The sequence below is a fragment of the Orycteropus afer genome, unplaced genomic scaffold (genome assembly GCF_000298275.1).
Source record: "Orycteropus afer afer isolate SDZICR_OR568_19922 unplaced genomic scaffold, OryAfe1.0 scaffold00012, whole genome shotgun sequence".
Lineage (NCBI taxonomy): Eukaryota > Metazoa > Chordata > Mammalia > Tubulidentata > Orycteropodidae > Orycteropus > Orycteropus afer.
Window position 1 is genome coordinate 8,762,958 of NW_006921599.1, and position 15,916 is coordinate 8,778,873.

Below are 15,916 nucleotides of genomic sequence, written 5' to 3' on the forward strand. Positions count from 1 at the left end.
TTCAAAAAAAAAAAAAAAAAAAAAAAAGGAGGGAGGAAAAAAGTAAAAAGAGGGAGAGAGAGAGAGAAAGGAAAAGAGATGTAAAAAGCCAAAAAAGCAGCTGGGGAAGTTGTGAGGTACCAGGTGTGAGCTTTTGCCACCACCTGTGGAAGCAGTAGGCACTCAGCATGTGATCCATGAGAGCACACTCTGAAGATTGTGAATCTGGTAGGCACGTGGCACATGATCCATAGGAGCATACTATAGGCTGCCAGGGGAGCAGAGCAGTAGGTGGAGAGGTGGGCTAAGAGTATCTCCAGGTAGGGGATGGGAGGCAGGGGGCATCACTGACTCCTAGGTGGGTGGGGATGGGGGTCCACACCACTAATCACTAGACGGATGTTGTGGGGAAGGAGGAAAAGCACATTTTTTTGGTCACTGGTCACTGGCATAGGTGCTGGTGCACTCATGGGTGAGGGTATCCATTTATCTCGTTCTTGCCCCGACTCAACACAAGAACGGGGCCACCTAGAGTCCAGTCTAGCTGCCACTGCACAAGTCTGCTCCTCTGCATGGGCCCTCCAGCCAAACAATGAGGAACCCCTATTGGTGATTAGTTCTATCCCTGTTTACTGGCGGCCTCCCTGCTCTATGGTCACCTGAGTTTCTGGAGTTCTTGTCCACTTTCTTGCCCTTTTCTTCCTTATGTCTAGCTCATATTCTGCTCACTTTGCTTTACTCCACATTTGTCTACACTGTGTCTCTGTTTTGTTGGGGATTCCACGAAGTTGCCTTTTTGTGCTCCTCACCCAGGAAGGCTGCCTGTCCCAAAATGACCATGCTATGCTGGATGGACTAGCTTCGTATTTCTGTGCCATGTCTCTCCTCATTCACTGCTTTCATTCTGTTTTTTCTTCCAATTAATGTTTGATCTAATTCATATGCTTTTATTTGATGCTCAGGATTCCAGGATTTTCATCTGTATCTGTCTCATTTAGTTTCTTGGTCTTTGTTGTAGAGAGGTGATGTAGACAGTCTAACTAGGTTAGGTTGCCATCTTAGCTTCCTTCTCTTGGTGTCTATTTTGCTGTGTATATTGTCACCAAAAAAAAAAAAAAAGAATTAATTGTTAAAAAAAAGAAAAAAGGAAAAGGTAATATATTGGCTTTTAATGGCTGAAGTTGAAAAAATTGAGACATAGTTTCTACTTCAGTTATGGTTAAATTTAGAGGTTAATGAATATCCCAGGACTTGGTGTCTTTTCATTTCTCAACTCTTCCTTCCTTCATGCTGGTTTCATTACCATCCACCACATGATAGTAAAACAATGGCTAATATCTGCAGACTTATATATAGGCAGTTCTTGGGTCATGAATATCCAACTTATGGGCAACTCTTATTTGCCCTTTAATGTTGTATAAGTTTGTCCTCACTTTGAAATGATTGAACCACTCCTTGCAACAAATTCTTCATCACTGTTGCCTTCATTTGCTGTGTGTGCAGCTGTTAAATCATTGAAAAGATTTTGGGCCTTTTCTTGCACTATAGTCAGGCTAAATAAGAACCATATGCACCTGTTTTGACTTATCTACAAATTCTTAAAATTATAGTTAGGAACACATCTTGTTCATACCCCAGGAACTGCCTGTGCCCTCCCAGGATAGAGTGCAAAGGAAAAGATTGTTCCTCTTTTCTAATGTCTCAGCAAATGCCTGATTATACTTAGGTGGCTTTAATTGGACCAACTGCCCATCAGAACTAGTCACTTTGGTTGGTGAATGTCAGGCCTCATTAAGCACATATCCTGTAGAACCAATGTGGTGCCATCTGATGGACCTGGACCCCAAAGTCTTGGTGGTGCCTCCTCTGGGTCCAGCAAGACACACAAGATGCCAGTGGTGAAAGGTGGTTGGCATGAACAATAAATGGCCCCAACATTGCCTTCCAGTCACACTTCCAAAGGGTTTCTGCCACATTATTATCATGGTAAGGAGCCCAATAGTGCAAGGGTTAGGCATTTGACTGCTAACTGAAAGGTTGGTGGTTTGAAGCCACCCAACAGCTCCCAGGAAAAAGAGCTGGGAATCTGCTCTAATAAAAGTTTACAGCCTAGGAAACCCTGAAGTGGGTTCTCCTGTAGGGTCTCTATGAGTCAGAGTTGACTTGGCAGCATGCAACAGCATTATCATGGTGCTTTAAAATATTCAGAATGCTGTAGATATTTGTAGATATTGTGTGTAGAGAAATGATTTCTCTCAAGAGCAGAGACTGTGACTTACAGGAGAACTTCATCAGAGAAGAGACTGGATCAGGGGTAAGGAATGCCTGGATGTGATTGGCATGAGGACATAGGTGGTTCAGTGGTACAGTTTTCACCTTCCTTGTAGGGGATACAGGTTCAGTTCCCAGCCCATGTACCTCATGTGTAGCCACCACTCATCTGTCAGTGCAGGCTTGCATGTTGCTATGATTCTGAACATGTTTCAGCAGAGCTTCCAGACTAAGATGGACTAGAAAGAAAGGCTTGACAACCTACTTATGAAAACCACCCAGTGAAAACCCTGTGGACCACAGCGGTCCAGTCCCCTACCAATCATGGTATGATGCAGGACTGGGTGGCATTGTACATAAGGTTACCATGAATAGGGAGTCTACTTAACAGCAGCAGACAACAACAACATGATTGGCACTGTGCTGGGGTCTGTACATTCATTCTAAGTATGTTCACACCAGTTCTATGAGATACAGTCACCCTCAGATAAAGAGGAACACACCAGGCCTGAGAGTTGTTCAGACAGTTGGCCAAGAACACCACTAGCTGTGGTAGGGCTGGAGTTTGGTTCCAGGTCTGTCCAACTCTAAAGTCTGTGCTCTTAATTATGCTGCCTCTGCTGTACTCATAACTGTTAACAGCCATAAATCCAATTCTGTCAGTTAGACCCAGTAAATTTCAAAGTGGAAAATCATTTTTCTAATAAAACTACACTTAGAAAAAACGATGTTAATGCTCATACATTCTACCCTCATTATGACATCAACCTCCCAGCCAAACTATTTTGCACGTTATAAAAAGCTGTTTTTATGATGGATGAGGATTATATTGGCATTTTAATTGAGTTAGAAACCAAGGTACATGAATGTTAGTGCACAAGAAATGCAATAAAAAAAAAAGCTGTCCAATGTGATTAGAATACATCAGAATAATTTAATACCATGGCCATATTTTGAAATATGTTTTATCAAATTATTGGGTGTAATATTTGCATGCATATATGTGTATACATATTTTTCTCCTCAAAAAATCTTTTTTTCTTTTTTTAATTAGTTTTGGATCACATTCTTAACAGATCTAGTGTATGATAAATGTGGATTTCAAGTGTGTGAACCTTTTCCCTGCTACAGGGATGGAACTATTGCCCTCTTATATGTAAATATAGTAATGTAACAGGGTAACATATATTTGACAAAATTATATAAACTATGTGAAAGCATTTTCCACAATAATGTTTTTGACGAAAATATTGGTTCAATTCCAGCCATATTTCAGTATTCATTTTGTTTCTTTTATTCTAGCTCAAATATTTCTATCACTTGAAAAAATACAAACCCTATGTAATTCACATGACCTTAAATTCATACTTGTATTTGCTTGATTCATTATTCAGCAAATTAAGCAGAGTTTATTTCAATTTAGGGCTTGTGATTTCCTTAAAGTCAAAACTCCATTTTAGAAGAATATAGTTTTTAAATTATTTCATCAAATTGGAGGCCTTAAGGCAAGTTAAAAGTATATAGAAAACCAAAAGCCAAACTCACTGCCATTGAGTCGATTCTGACTCATAGCAACCTCCTTTGGGTTTCCGAGGCAGTAAATCTTTACCGAAGTAGATTGTTCAGCCTTCCTTCCATGGAGTGGCTGGTGGGTTTGAACCTCTAACCTTCTGGTTACCAGTCAAATGTTTCAGGCACTATACCACTAGAGCTGAAAATAAGACACCTCTTATTTTGCCCCATTCTACCTCTATCAAATAGATACAGTTGTCAGCGTAAATTGCTGCATGAAGTGTGGATTTTTAAAACATTACTGGGATGAGTGTTTTGAGGAGTTGTTGTTGTTGTTATGTGCCGTCGAGTCAGCCCTGACTCATAGCGACCCCTCCTTGGGTTTCCGAGGCAGTATCACTACGGAAGTAGGATTGCCCAACCTTCCTTCCGAGGAGTGGCTGGTGGGTTTGAACCACCAGCCTTCTGGTTAGCAGTCAAGTGCCTTAGCCACTATGCTACCAGAGCTCCTGTTTTGAGGAGTTAGTTTGCCCAAATCATGTGATGGTTTAACATGCTACGTTATCAACATTGTAAAGTTTGCACTGAAAAGTTCTCATCAATTATATTTTGCTGTGAATGAATCTGATGGTGCATTTTGTTATAAATCACTATTTCCTAAAAAGCCTTTGCAGAAAGGCAGTGAATTACTTGTAGATTTGGAATGCTTAAAAAGCTGTTCTTGCCAGAGGCTGATTTTTGAGCCAGCTCAAATATTTATAAGAACTCATAAAACAAAGCAAAGTTGAGAATTGTCCATGTGCTCTTGCTCCAGTTTCCTCACTAGGAAATACCTCCTTCCAGTTCTCAGTGCTGCTTCTTCACAGCTAACTCACCAGACACAGAGATATGATAGTCGCTTGACCACGTATTTGAAGACATGTGTTGAACTTTAGCATATACAGTTCCTTGCATAATGCTAGTTCCCATCCCATTTTGAGAATTCACTGCAATTAGTTTTGAAACCCTAGGCAAATCTCAGATTCCTCAGACTGCATCACAAAAAAAAGGTATATTTTAAAATGGTTAAAAGAAGAAAGAATATACATTGTACACATTTAGATCTTGCAGCCTGAGGGAGGGTTCTGATCTATTTCCCAGTGCATTGTGTGAATTTACAGAAAGTTCCTTTTGCTGTGGGGTCCCTGGGTGGTGCAGATGGTTAACACTCTCGCCTGCTAACTGAGAGGTTGGAGGTTGAGTCTACCCAGAGGCTCCTTGGAGGAAAAGCCTGGCTGTCACTTCTGCAGAAGCAGCTATAGAGAACTCTGTGGAGCACAGTTCTACTCTGACATACAAGAGGTCGCAATGAGTCAGTCGACTTGATGGCTACTGGTTTCCTTTTGCTGGAAGTATTACCAGGCAAAGGAAGCTGTTGTTCATTATTTAGTCATTGTTGTTGTTTGTTGCCATTGAGTCAGCTCTGACTCATAGCGATTTTATGTATAACAGAATGAAATGTTGGCCAGTCCTCACAGTCTTTGCTGTGTTGGAGCCCATTGTTGTAGACTGTGTCAGTCCAGCTCACTGAGGGTCTCTCTTTTTCACTGACCCTCTACTTTACCAAACGTAATATCTTTTTCTAGTGATTGTTCTTTTCTGATGACATGTCCAAAGTAAGTGAGCCAAAGTCTTGGCATCCTCGCTTCCAAGGTATTCTGGTTATATTTCTTCAAAGACTGATTTGTTCGTTCTCCTTGCAGCCCATGACGAATTCAGTAGTTCCCAGGTTAAAACAGTAGTTCTCTTAGTTCTCTGGGTCTTTCGTGAGAAGGGGGCTTTCAAGTGCTTAGGACTTTGGAAAATAGCTCTGTGGAAGTTGTAATATTTTGCTGTCATCCTACAATGTCATGGCAGTTCAGTGAGTAGGAATACTGCAAGCTGCTTTGGGGTTCTTTGTTTTGTCTTTTCCCCATCCTTCTCATGATCTCACCCTGCCTTTGTTTTGCCATTTAAAAATTACTAAAGGCCCCGCTAGAGTTCTTGCCAGAGGCCCATGGAAATCTGACCAAGAAACAAGCTACTTTTTGTTGTTGCTGCTGCTGAGTTTTAACATGAGCTTTCTTCTGCAAATAGGCAGAAGGCTGCCAGCAAGGCCACTCACCAGCACATCCTTGCTCCAGTGATTCCCAACGGCCGGCAGGATAATGAGGCCATCTTTATGTAAATAGGTGTAATTGTTTATATTTCTGCCATCTCCAGAGGGTTTCACGGTTTCTCTCTTGACTTTCAGCCAAGCCTTTCTGAGTTGAGGGAGTGGTCAGTGGATGGGAGAGCAGGCCCCCAAGGAGAAAACCAGAGGTAGATAACCTCTAAGTAGTTGATGTAACCAAGTATCCCTCTTTTCAATATACTGAGGTTTTCTAGCAAAACAGAGTTCTAGTGAAATCTATTGGGAACATGGAGTTGAGTGCATTTTGAGGTTAATTTAGCAAAGAAAAGCAGGCTGAGCCATCAGTGTGGGGACTGCAAACCTTGGGCTGAGTGAATTAGTTCACACTGGTGGCAGTCGAATAGTAGCTACTTTGCCTGGAGGTGCCTGGCACAAGTTGGCCGTGGTTGATCCTGGGAGCTTGGCCCATGAGTAGCTTTGTCTGGAATGTTCAAGCCTATTTGCCAGACAGCATTGGGGAAAGGTAGGAGCTTAGGATGAAGCAGCAGTCTGTGGCTTAATTGGGCTTGTAAAGGACAAAATGGGCTAAACTAGATGTATTCTAGAATCAGTTGGACACCTTTAGTTTCCTCTAAGTCCCTCCGGAGCTCTGATAGCATAGTGCCTAAGGCACTTGACTGCTAATCAGAAGGCTGGTGGTTCAAACCCACCAGCCACTCCTCAGAAGGAAGGTCGGGCAATCTACTTCCGTAGTGATACTGCCTCAGAAACTCGAGGAGGGTCGCTATGGTCAGGTCCGACGCAAGGGCAAATAACAACAACAAACAACAAGTCCGTCAGTGGTAAAAATGGTTAACACACTTGGTTGCCAACAGAAAGATTAGAGGTTGGAGTCTACCAACCTCAAAAGAAAGGCCTGGTGATCTACTTCAGAAAAAATCAACCATTGAAAACCCTATAGGTCTTCCCTGACACACATGAGGTCACTACGCATCAGAGTCAAAGCGACAGCAACTGGTGGTTTTTTTTTAAGGTTCATTGAATATCCTTTCTTTTCCTGTTTAATTTTGGAAAACATAAAGGCCCCAGACTTTTCACTTCCTCCAGTAGATTCTTGATTATTTAGGAAGGGAGCTTTCAACACAAGAAAGACCATCAGGAAATGGAATTTATGTTCATGGACAAGGCCTGAAAGAAGCCATTCCTCTCAACCCAGCGCTGGGAGAGGAAGGCGCAGGTTTTCTTGCAGGAGCCATAAATCTACCACCAGATGTCTCTGTCGCCCAGTCTACGGGCCTTTGAACAAGAACTAAAGGCTGTGGATGCCCAGACTTGCTCTTTCTGTGAACTTCATGGTGCACCCCTAACTCAATAAATGAAATAGAAACAACCAAGGGTGTGTGCTTGTGGACAGGGGGGAGAGGGTGGTCTTGCTTTTTCTTTTCTGAGTTTCCTCATCAGGTTTTTCCCTAATTCTCTGGTCATTTATTTCCCTGCACTGATTCTAGAAGTCTGAGAGGAGTCATAGGGAGCTCACAGGAGAGATTAAATATTGGCACGTGGAGGCCAAGGGCGAGACAATGAGGCCAGTTGATCTCCCTCTTTCGTTAAGGTGGCTCTTGGTATCCTTACAATGCTATTGACAGTAAGGAATGCCACTGAATCCTGGGCTCCCTGTTGGTCCCCAACCAACCAGAAAAGGGCAGCTCAACAAAGGGCAGAGCACAGATGTTGTAGACCTGCCTGTGGCTCTCATCGAAAGTATATGGAAAACAATCACTTGCTTTACTATTGGTGTTAATCACTTTTTGAGCCCAGATAGTGCAAGTGGTTCACGATTGGCTGCTAATCTAAAGGTTAGTGTTTCAAACCCATCCAGTAGCCCTGTGGAAGAAAGTCCAGGTGATCCTCTTCTGTAAAGATTACAGTCAAGAAAACCCTACAGAGGTCACTTCTCTGTAACACGAGTTTGCCATGAGTCGGAATTGACTCGACTGCAATGCGTTTGGTTTTAGTTTTAAAATCATTTTTTTGAATGTTTAAAAAATTTCATTGCAGGATCACCTGGTGAGTTAATTAGGCAAAGTAGAAATATATCTGGGATGGTGAAAATGATGTGTGCTTCATCTCTGAATTGGGGCATGAGCAATCTGCCCCTACTCCCCATGATTGAATCCCAAAGATAGTTCAGGGAGCGAAAACCAGCTGCACTAGTTATTTTGATAAATTTAGCATCTGTCCCAGTCAGGATGGTCTGATCTGGGTACAGTGATTTAAGGTGCAGCTAACTGTTTTTCCACAGCTTTTCCCCCAGGTAAGGATAACCTCTTTTTTTAATAAATAAATAAATAAATAAATAGATTTTCTTTTTAGAGTGATTTTTTTTTTTTTTTTTTTTTGGTTGTTGCTATCTTTTTTTTTTTTATTAGGATTTGGGTGAAGATTTACAGAGTAAATTCACTTTTCATACAGCAGTTCACATATACTTTGTCTCATGTCATTGACCAAAATTTACAATGCAGCAGCTCCCCTCCCACTTCCTCCCCATAGTTACCTCCTCCCAGTGTCCATCCCTTCATACTCTTCGAGAGGCCCATTGTCTGCCAACCCTGTATATGATCTTGGATACACTCTCCATTTAGACATACATAATTGTTTAGCTTGTTCACCCATCTATCCGTCCCTATACCCATGTTTGCTTTCATTAACAACTCAGTATTGTATTTACAAAGGGGTTCATATTTGTTGTTTGTACTGCCCATGTAACTCTCTCTGTCTTTCTCATCCTCAATGCTGCCATATTGGTCACTCACATTTGGTACATTGCCCTTCTCTTCACCCAAATCAATATTTATCTCTATCTATCTAACAGCATTCCCTCCCCTCCCCTCCCACCCCTGGTAACCAACAAAGAAAATGTCCTCCAATATATAAACATTTCCTTAACTTTTACAATAACGGACTAATACAATATTTGTCCTTTTGTGACTGACTTATTTCGCTCAGCATAATGTCCTCCAAGTTCATCCACGTTATGTGGTGTTTTACAGATTCTACATTATTCTTTAGCGTTGCATAGTATTCCATTGTGTGAATGTACCAAAGTTTGGTTATCCATTCCTCAGTTGTTGGACATCTAGGTTGTTTCCAAGTTTTGGCTATTGTAAATAGTGCTGCGATGAACATCGGCGTGCATATATCTGTTCTTGTTATGGCTCTCACTTCTTTAGGGTATATACCTAGTAATGGGATGGCTGGGTCAAATGGTATTTGTATTTCCAACTTTTGAAGGAATCGCCATACTGCTTTCCACAATGGTTGTACCATTTGACAGTCCCACCAGCAGTGTATGAGAGTCCCAATCTCTCCACAACCTCGCCAGCATTTGTTATTTTCTGTCTTGTTGAACTTTGCTACTAGTGCTGGAGCAAGATGGTATCTCATTGTTGTTTTGATTTGCATCTCTCTAATAGCTAATGATCGTGAGCATTTCTTCATATGTTTGTTGGCCGCTTGAATATCCTCCTTGGTGAAGTATCTGTTCATGTCTTCTGCCCATTTTTTAATTGGATTGTTTGTCTTTTTGTTATTGAGGTGTTGGAGTGTTCTATAAATTCTAGAGATAAGTCCCTTGTCAGATATGTTATTACCAAATATTTTTTCCCAATCTGTAGGTTCTCTTTTGACTCTTTTGGAGAAGTCTTTGGAAGCACATAAACATTTAATTTTTAGAAGGTCCCAATCATCTGGCTTCTCTTCTGCTGTTGGTGCATTTTGAATTATGCTTGGTAGTCTATTTATACCAAATATTAGGGCCCTTAAGTTTGAGCCTAAATTTTCCTTGAGAAACTGTATAGTTCTAGGTTTCACATTTAAGTCTTTGATCCATCTGGAGTTTGTTTTTGTGTGTGGTGTGAGGTACATATCTTGTTTCATTTTTTTAGAGTGATTTTACGTTTACAGAAAAATTGCACATACAGTGCTGTAGTTGTTGTTGTTAGGTGCCATCAAGTCAGCTCTGACTCATGGCGACCCTGTGCTCCAGAGAATGAAACACTGCCAGATCGTGTACCATCCTCACAGTCCTCGTGTGCTTAGCCCATTGTGAAGCCACTGTGTCAGTGCATCTTGTTGAGGGTCTTCCTCTTTCTCACTGACCCTCTACTTTACCAAGCATGATATTCTTCTCTAGGGACTGGTCCCTTCTGACAACATGGCCAAAGTATGAGAGATGTAGTCTGGCTATTTTTGCTTCTGAGGAGCATTCCGGCTGCAATTTCTCCAAGACAGATTTGTTCGTTCTTCTAGCAGCCCATGGTACATTCAATACCCTTCACCAGCCATACAATTGAAATACATCACTTCTTCTGCTGTCTTCTTTATTCATTGTCCAGCTCTCACATGCATATGAGGCTGTTGAAAGTATCATGGCTTGGGTCAGATGCACCTTAGTTTACAAAGTAATAGACATAAAGTCTTCAAGTGGGAATGAAACCGTTAATAGGTGCCTGCAGACAGTGTGAGGCCAATAGTGGCCCCCTGGTGTGCCAAGCTTGGGTCTTCTCAGAGTTGGGTTGCTTGGGAATATAGCCCAAAGCTGGTGGTAAACTCCATCTAAGGCTAAAAACAAGACTTATAGTCAGAAAATAATGGAAGGCAAAGTTGAAAAGAACTTTGAAGAGAAGTGTGTTCCATAGGATTTTCAATGGCTGATTTTGCAGAAGTAGATCACCAGCCTTTTTTCTAAGGTGCCTCTGGGTGGACTCAAACTTCCAACCTTTCAGTTAGCACATGAGCACATTAATCATTTGTACCACCTAGGGACTCCTTGGAATAGCAAGGTGGATATTTACAGGAGGCATCACTCATCTGCATCTCTGTGTTTTTTAGTTGAGTTGCTTAGCTGTGATCTTAACAGAGTTAGGAACTTTTCTAAATAAAAGGCTGGGATACAAAAATAAGAATCCAGCCAATGAATGGATGAGTTGTATCTGAAGAACTCAAGAGAACATTTGAAACAGAACAATCCATGGCAAAATAGAATTCAAAGTGATTCATTCATACTCAACCTCTCATTATCCTCAACAGCAACCCTGTCTCCTTTATATAGGATAGAGTTTGAGATACAGAGAATCATAAGATGCAGTCTTGATCTTATTCCAAATATATTCTTAAAAGACTTTCATACATTCTCTCCCCATTCCCCACCAGTCACACACAAAAAAGCACATTGCCTTGTTTTAAAAAATTTAGGATAGATTTTTTGGAAACCTTGGTGTTGAGGTCCAACACTTGGAATTTCTGACAACAGAACATGATGTAGTATGATTATTTCTTAACAGCTTAGAGAGGGTGATGAAGAGGTGATGGAGATGCCCCAGGAAGATCTGAGTGAACAGTACTATTATCAGAAGGAGAAAAATAGCTCTCAAGAAGCCACCAGTGAAAGGCTGTATTCTCTGAAGATCCGAAACACTACTAACTGCAACACGGGGACATACAGGTGCACTCTGTGGGACCTAGAAGGGCAGAGAAACCAAAGTGGCACAGTGACCCTGAGAGTGATAGGTAAGTGATCTGCTGCACTTGTTTTCTTCTTGAGAATGCACATGTGCTTTCTGTATGTCCTAAAATCAATCCTCTTGTTCAGAGTCTGACACTGGAGCCTGGGATTGCATCTGCAGTAGAATTCTACTGCAAGGATGTTGTAACTTTAAGTAGCTTTAAAATTACCTTGTGTTTGACTTTTGCCCAACACTTGTTAGCAGCTGATGCTTGAAATGACAAACAAGTCTTCATGGAGTTCCAGATTTTGTACAATGGCCACTTTCTCCTTCTATCACATATCTGAAAGGAATCTGACTCAAGCATATGTCATACTCACTGCTCACTGCCGTCAAGTCAGATCCGACTCATAGTGACCCCACCTTGGTTTTCCAAGGTAGTATCACTACAGAAGTAGATTTCCCATCTTTCCTTCTGAGGAGTGGCTGATGGGTTTGAACTGCCAGCCTTCTGGTTAGCAGTCAAACGCCTTAGGCACTATGCCAACAGAGTTCCCAGAACATATGTCATAGATATTATTATTCCCATTGTAGAGATAGGAAAACTGAGGCTTAGAGTTAATAAATATAATTTTATAATATTCTTATATTCAGACGAACACAATGTTTCAGTGTTTGGGGATGTAGTGTTTGGAGTTGTTCACTATCATTATATGTATGTTATTTAGATATGTTATATAAGTATATACCCACTACCATTGAGTCCATTCGACTCATAGTGACCCCCATTGGGTTTCCAATCATTATGAAAAGTAGATTGCCTCATTTTCCTCCAGTTGGTGGGTTTGAACTGCTGATCATCTGGTTAGTAGCCTTACCCACTACACCACCAGAGCTCCTTATATAGATATATAGTGTATAACATAAGCAGTATGTTATTTGTACTTAATTCAGTCACCAGCACTGTACCCTACTTTGTCTTCATAACACCTAGTTCACCTGACATATTACATATGGATTTGTTTCCCTTCTGTCTTCCTCCATGAAAACAGGAACTTTCTCTGTTTTGTTCCCTGCTATTTCCTGGCACATAGTAGATGCTCCATGAATATTATTTACATGAATGAAAAATGAGAGTAATTTGCAGGGGAAAGCAGAGGGAAGGAACATGTCCTGCAGGGGGTGGAAAGGAAATGAACAGAGTGTGTAATTATTTTCTCCTTTTCCTTGTGGGAAGGCAATAGTGCCTATACATTATGTGGTTAGGCTCTGAATTCATTTAGATATTAGTCAAATACTAGCTCTGTCATTCATTAGCATGTGACTTTGGGCAAATCACTTTATTGACTCTGAGCCTCAGTTTTCCTATCTCTAAAATGGGAACAATAATATCTATGATATATGCTTGTTGTACAGATTAAATAGGATATTACACTAAAATGCTTGATATAGTATCTGAGGTGCTCCATCAATGTTAGGGATCATTAGGACAGTGGCTTGCAGTTTTTCAATCACAGGCACTTGTAAGAATCCATCCCTAGAATATTGCACAAAATTTTGAATTCATTTTCAAGGTTGATATCTCTCTTGAGGCACCTCCAATCATTTACATCCCACTTTCCCGTGTCTGGGGCTTCAAGAAGATTTGGTTACCAGCCAGACTACAGCCAAAGCTAAACACATAACCTCACATGGCACAGTGAATGTCAGCACCTAAGTGGGGAGAGCCTGTCACCTCCATGTCTCCTCCTGAGTTTAGCACTGCACTCCTCCTGCCCATGTCCTTCTTGAGTGCTGCAGCTGCAGGCTTAGCAACTCATTAGGGAGCTGTTCTCTTTCCCACCTGTTCTTCCTGCCTTGGTGGAAGAGTTTTTACAATTCTGTAAAAATGTGTGCACTTATCCATTAATACCAGAGAAGCTCCCCTGCCCCATTTCATAGCCCTTGAATCCTCTTGAGGTCAAGTAGAATTCTACACCACACCTATGAAACTAAAATAATTACTAATTAACAAATAGTAGTTCATCTGATGTGGAGAGTAAATACTGCTAGGAAATGTCTGACATCTGAAGTGGAGGCAGACAGGCAGGAGGATAAGTCTGGACCTGCCACCTGGCTCTGCCACCTGGCTTAGTTCCTGAGCCTCTCTGAACCTCAGATTCTTTGTCTGTAAAATGGAGATACTCAAATCTGCTTCTGAAGGTGGTTGTGGAGACTAAGTGAGATGTCACAGGGACGTCTCCCTGCTCACCACCAGGCTCAGAGTGGGCACTAGCTGTCACTCTCACTGTTTCTGTTACTCTCCTCAGTGGTATAGATAGATGAGGGTAGGAATGCCAGACATGCAGGACTTAAAAAGTGGAAAAAAAGTAACTTTGCTTTTTATCATGGTAGAAAAGCCCTGCTAAATGGTTTCATATGTTACTTTTTTTTTTTTTTTTTTAAGGATGCCCCAAGGAACACAAAGAAAATAATTTTAAGAAATACAGAGCAGAAATTGTGCTACTGTTGGCTCTGGTTGTTTTCTACTTAACACTCATCATTTTCACTTGTGTAAGTATCTTTTCAAAAGCATCTATTATTATTAAAAGATTACCTGTGACACTCATCTGAATATGCTTTGTGGACTGTGGAATCATTTAATGATTGTGAGAGATACTACTCTCTGAATCCTGGACTTATGGAAGCTCTCAAACTAGGAGAATTATTATAAGCAGCTCCTTGAAATATTTCCAATGTGTTTTTCCTCTTATGACTATACATACAGTGTAGTGAAGAGAAAGTAAAGTAATACATGTGATGGAAATTTGAGAAGTGCTAAACCTATCACCTGCTATATCAAGTCGATTCCAACTTATATCAACCCTGTAGGACAGAGTAGAACTATCCCATAGGATTTCCAAGACTGTAATCTTTACAGAAGCAGACTACCACATCTTTTCCCAAAAAGCAGCTGATGTGTTTGAACTGCCAACCTTTCGGTTGATAGCTGAGCTCTTAACCACTCAGCCATCCAGGATCCTGAGAAGTGCTAAAAGATCCCATTAAAGTACCAGGAGGTCTTGTAGTTACAGTGGTCAGAAGCAGAACTGTAGACCACCCTCCAGGGCAGATGCATCATTCTTCTTGAAGGCTCACGTTCTTCACTTATGCAGGCAAGTGGTCAAGCCAGGACATACCAGTGATGTATCAGTCACCTTCACCTGCTCTGGAGCTGTTTTTTCTTGGAGGTTCTTCCCTTGTATCATTGGTACTTTCACCTACTCCTTAAGAATTAATCCTGAAGGTGAAAACAGCCCAAGTGTCCATCAGCAGATGAATATATAAACAAAATGTGATGTATAGATACAATGGAATATTATTCAGCCATAAATACTAAATACTAGCTCTGTCATAAACAGAAATGAAGTGCTCGTATATGATACTACCTGGATGAGGTTTGAAAGCATGCAGAGTGAAATAAGGCAGTCACAAAAGGACCAATATTGTATGATTCCACTTATATGAAATATCTAGAATAGGCAAATGCATAGAGACAAGAGTTCATTAGGTTACCAGGGGCTGGAGAAGGAGGGAATGAGAATTATTTGGAGTGATGAAAAAACTTGGAAATTGATACTGGTGGTGGTGGCACAACATGGTGAATGTAATTAATGTCACCAGATTGTATATTTTAAAATGGTTAATGTTAAGTGGATTTCACCTCAATAATAATTTAAAAAAGATATTAGGATAGTTTCTGCCCTCAGGAAGCTTACAGTTTGACCATTAAGGTTATTTGCTTATAAGAAGATAATTAGAACTATCAGGAAGTAAATTTAAAAAATGAGTTACCTTGATTTCTTGTTTGCAAATGCCTATTTTTGTGGCACTGGGTCTCCAACACATCTGTAACAGTGGGGCTAGACATGGCCCCACTCTGTAGTTTAGTGAATGTCCTGGTTAAAGGTTGGAAATACCAGTGAAACAGTGCAAATTCGAGTGACTGTGGTGGTGAGTATAATGAGAGCTTCCAGAATGAGTTGCCCAGCCAGCTCTTAGTGAATGGAGTTCAACTAGAGGTGACAACTGATGCATTTTTCCAGTTATATACTTCTCAACTCATCTCTTTTGTTTTGTTTCATTTTTCAGAAGTTTGCACGACTACAGAGTATTTTTCCAGATGTTTCTAAGCCTGTCATGGATCGAGCTTTTCTCCCAGTCACTTCCCAAAATAAACATTTTGGTCCAGTGATTTTTCATAAGACAGAATTGGTATAAGCTGGATTTTTGTAGGTTGATTTTCTTAAAACTGAGGGTTCTGTGGTGTGTCTGTCTTCTACACTGGACAAGAGAAGAATGAACCCCACACTAAAGATGGCATCCTTCCTGTGAAGACCTTCACTTGACTGAAACATCTGAAAATGGGTCCCATCTCACTTTCTGCAAGTGAAGCTTGAAAACCATGATATGATCATGTCATCTGGGGCCATCTGCACAGTGTTTGCTAATGCTGCTT

The 15,916-nt window shown here is 40.9% G+C and overlaps 1 protein-coding gene across 1 annotated transcript in view; it reads left to right on the forward strand.

The window, feature by feature from the left end:
* The window catches only part of CD83 (CD83 molecule), a 28,243-nt gene extending 12,565 nt beyond the window's left edge, over positions 1–15,678 (forward strand). Inside the window, exons 3-5 of the mRNA XM_007951889.1 lie at positions 11,257–11,482; positions 13,865–13,971; positions 15,550–15,678. Coding sequence (XP_007950080.1) covers positions 11,257–11,482; positions 13,865–13,971; positions 15,550–15,678 — 462 coding nt within the window. The remainder of the gene's footprint in view (positions 1–11,256; positions 11,483–13,864; positions 13,972–15,549) is intronic.
* Positions 15,679–15,916: the final 238 nt, after the last annotated feature.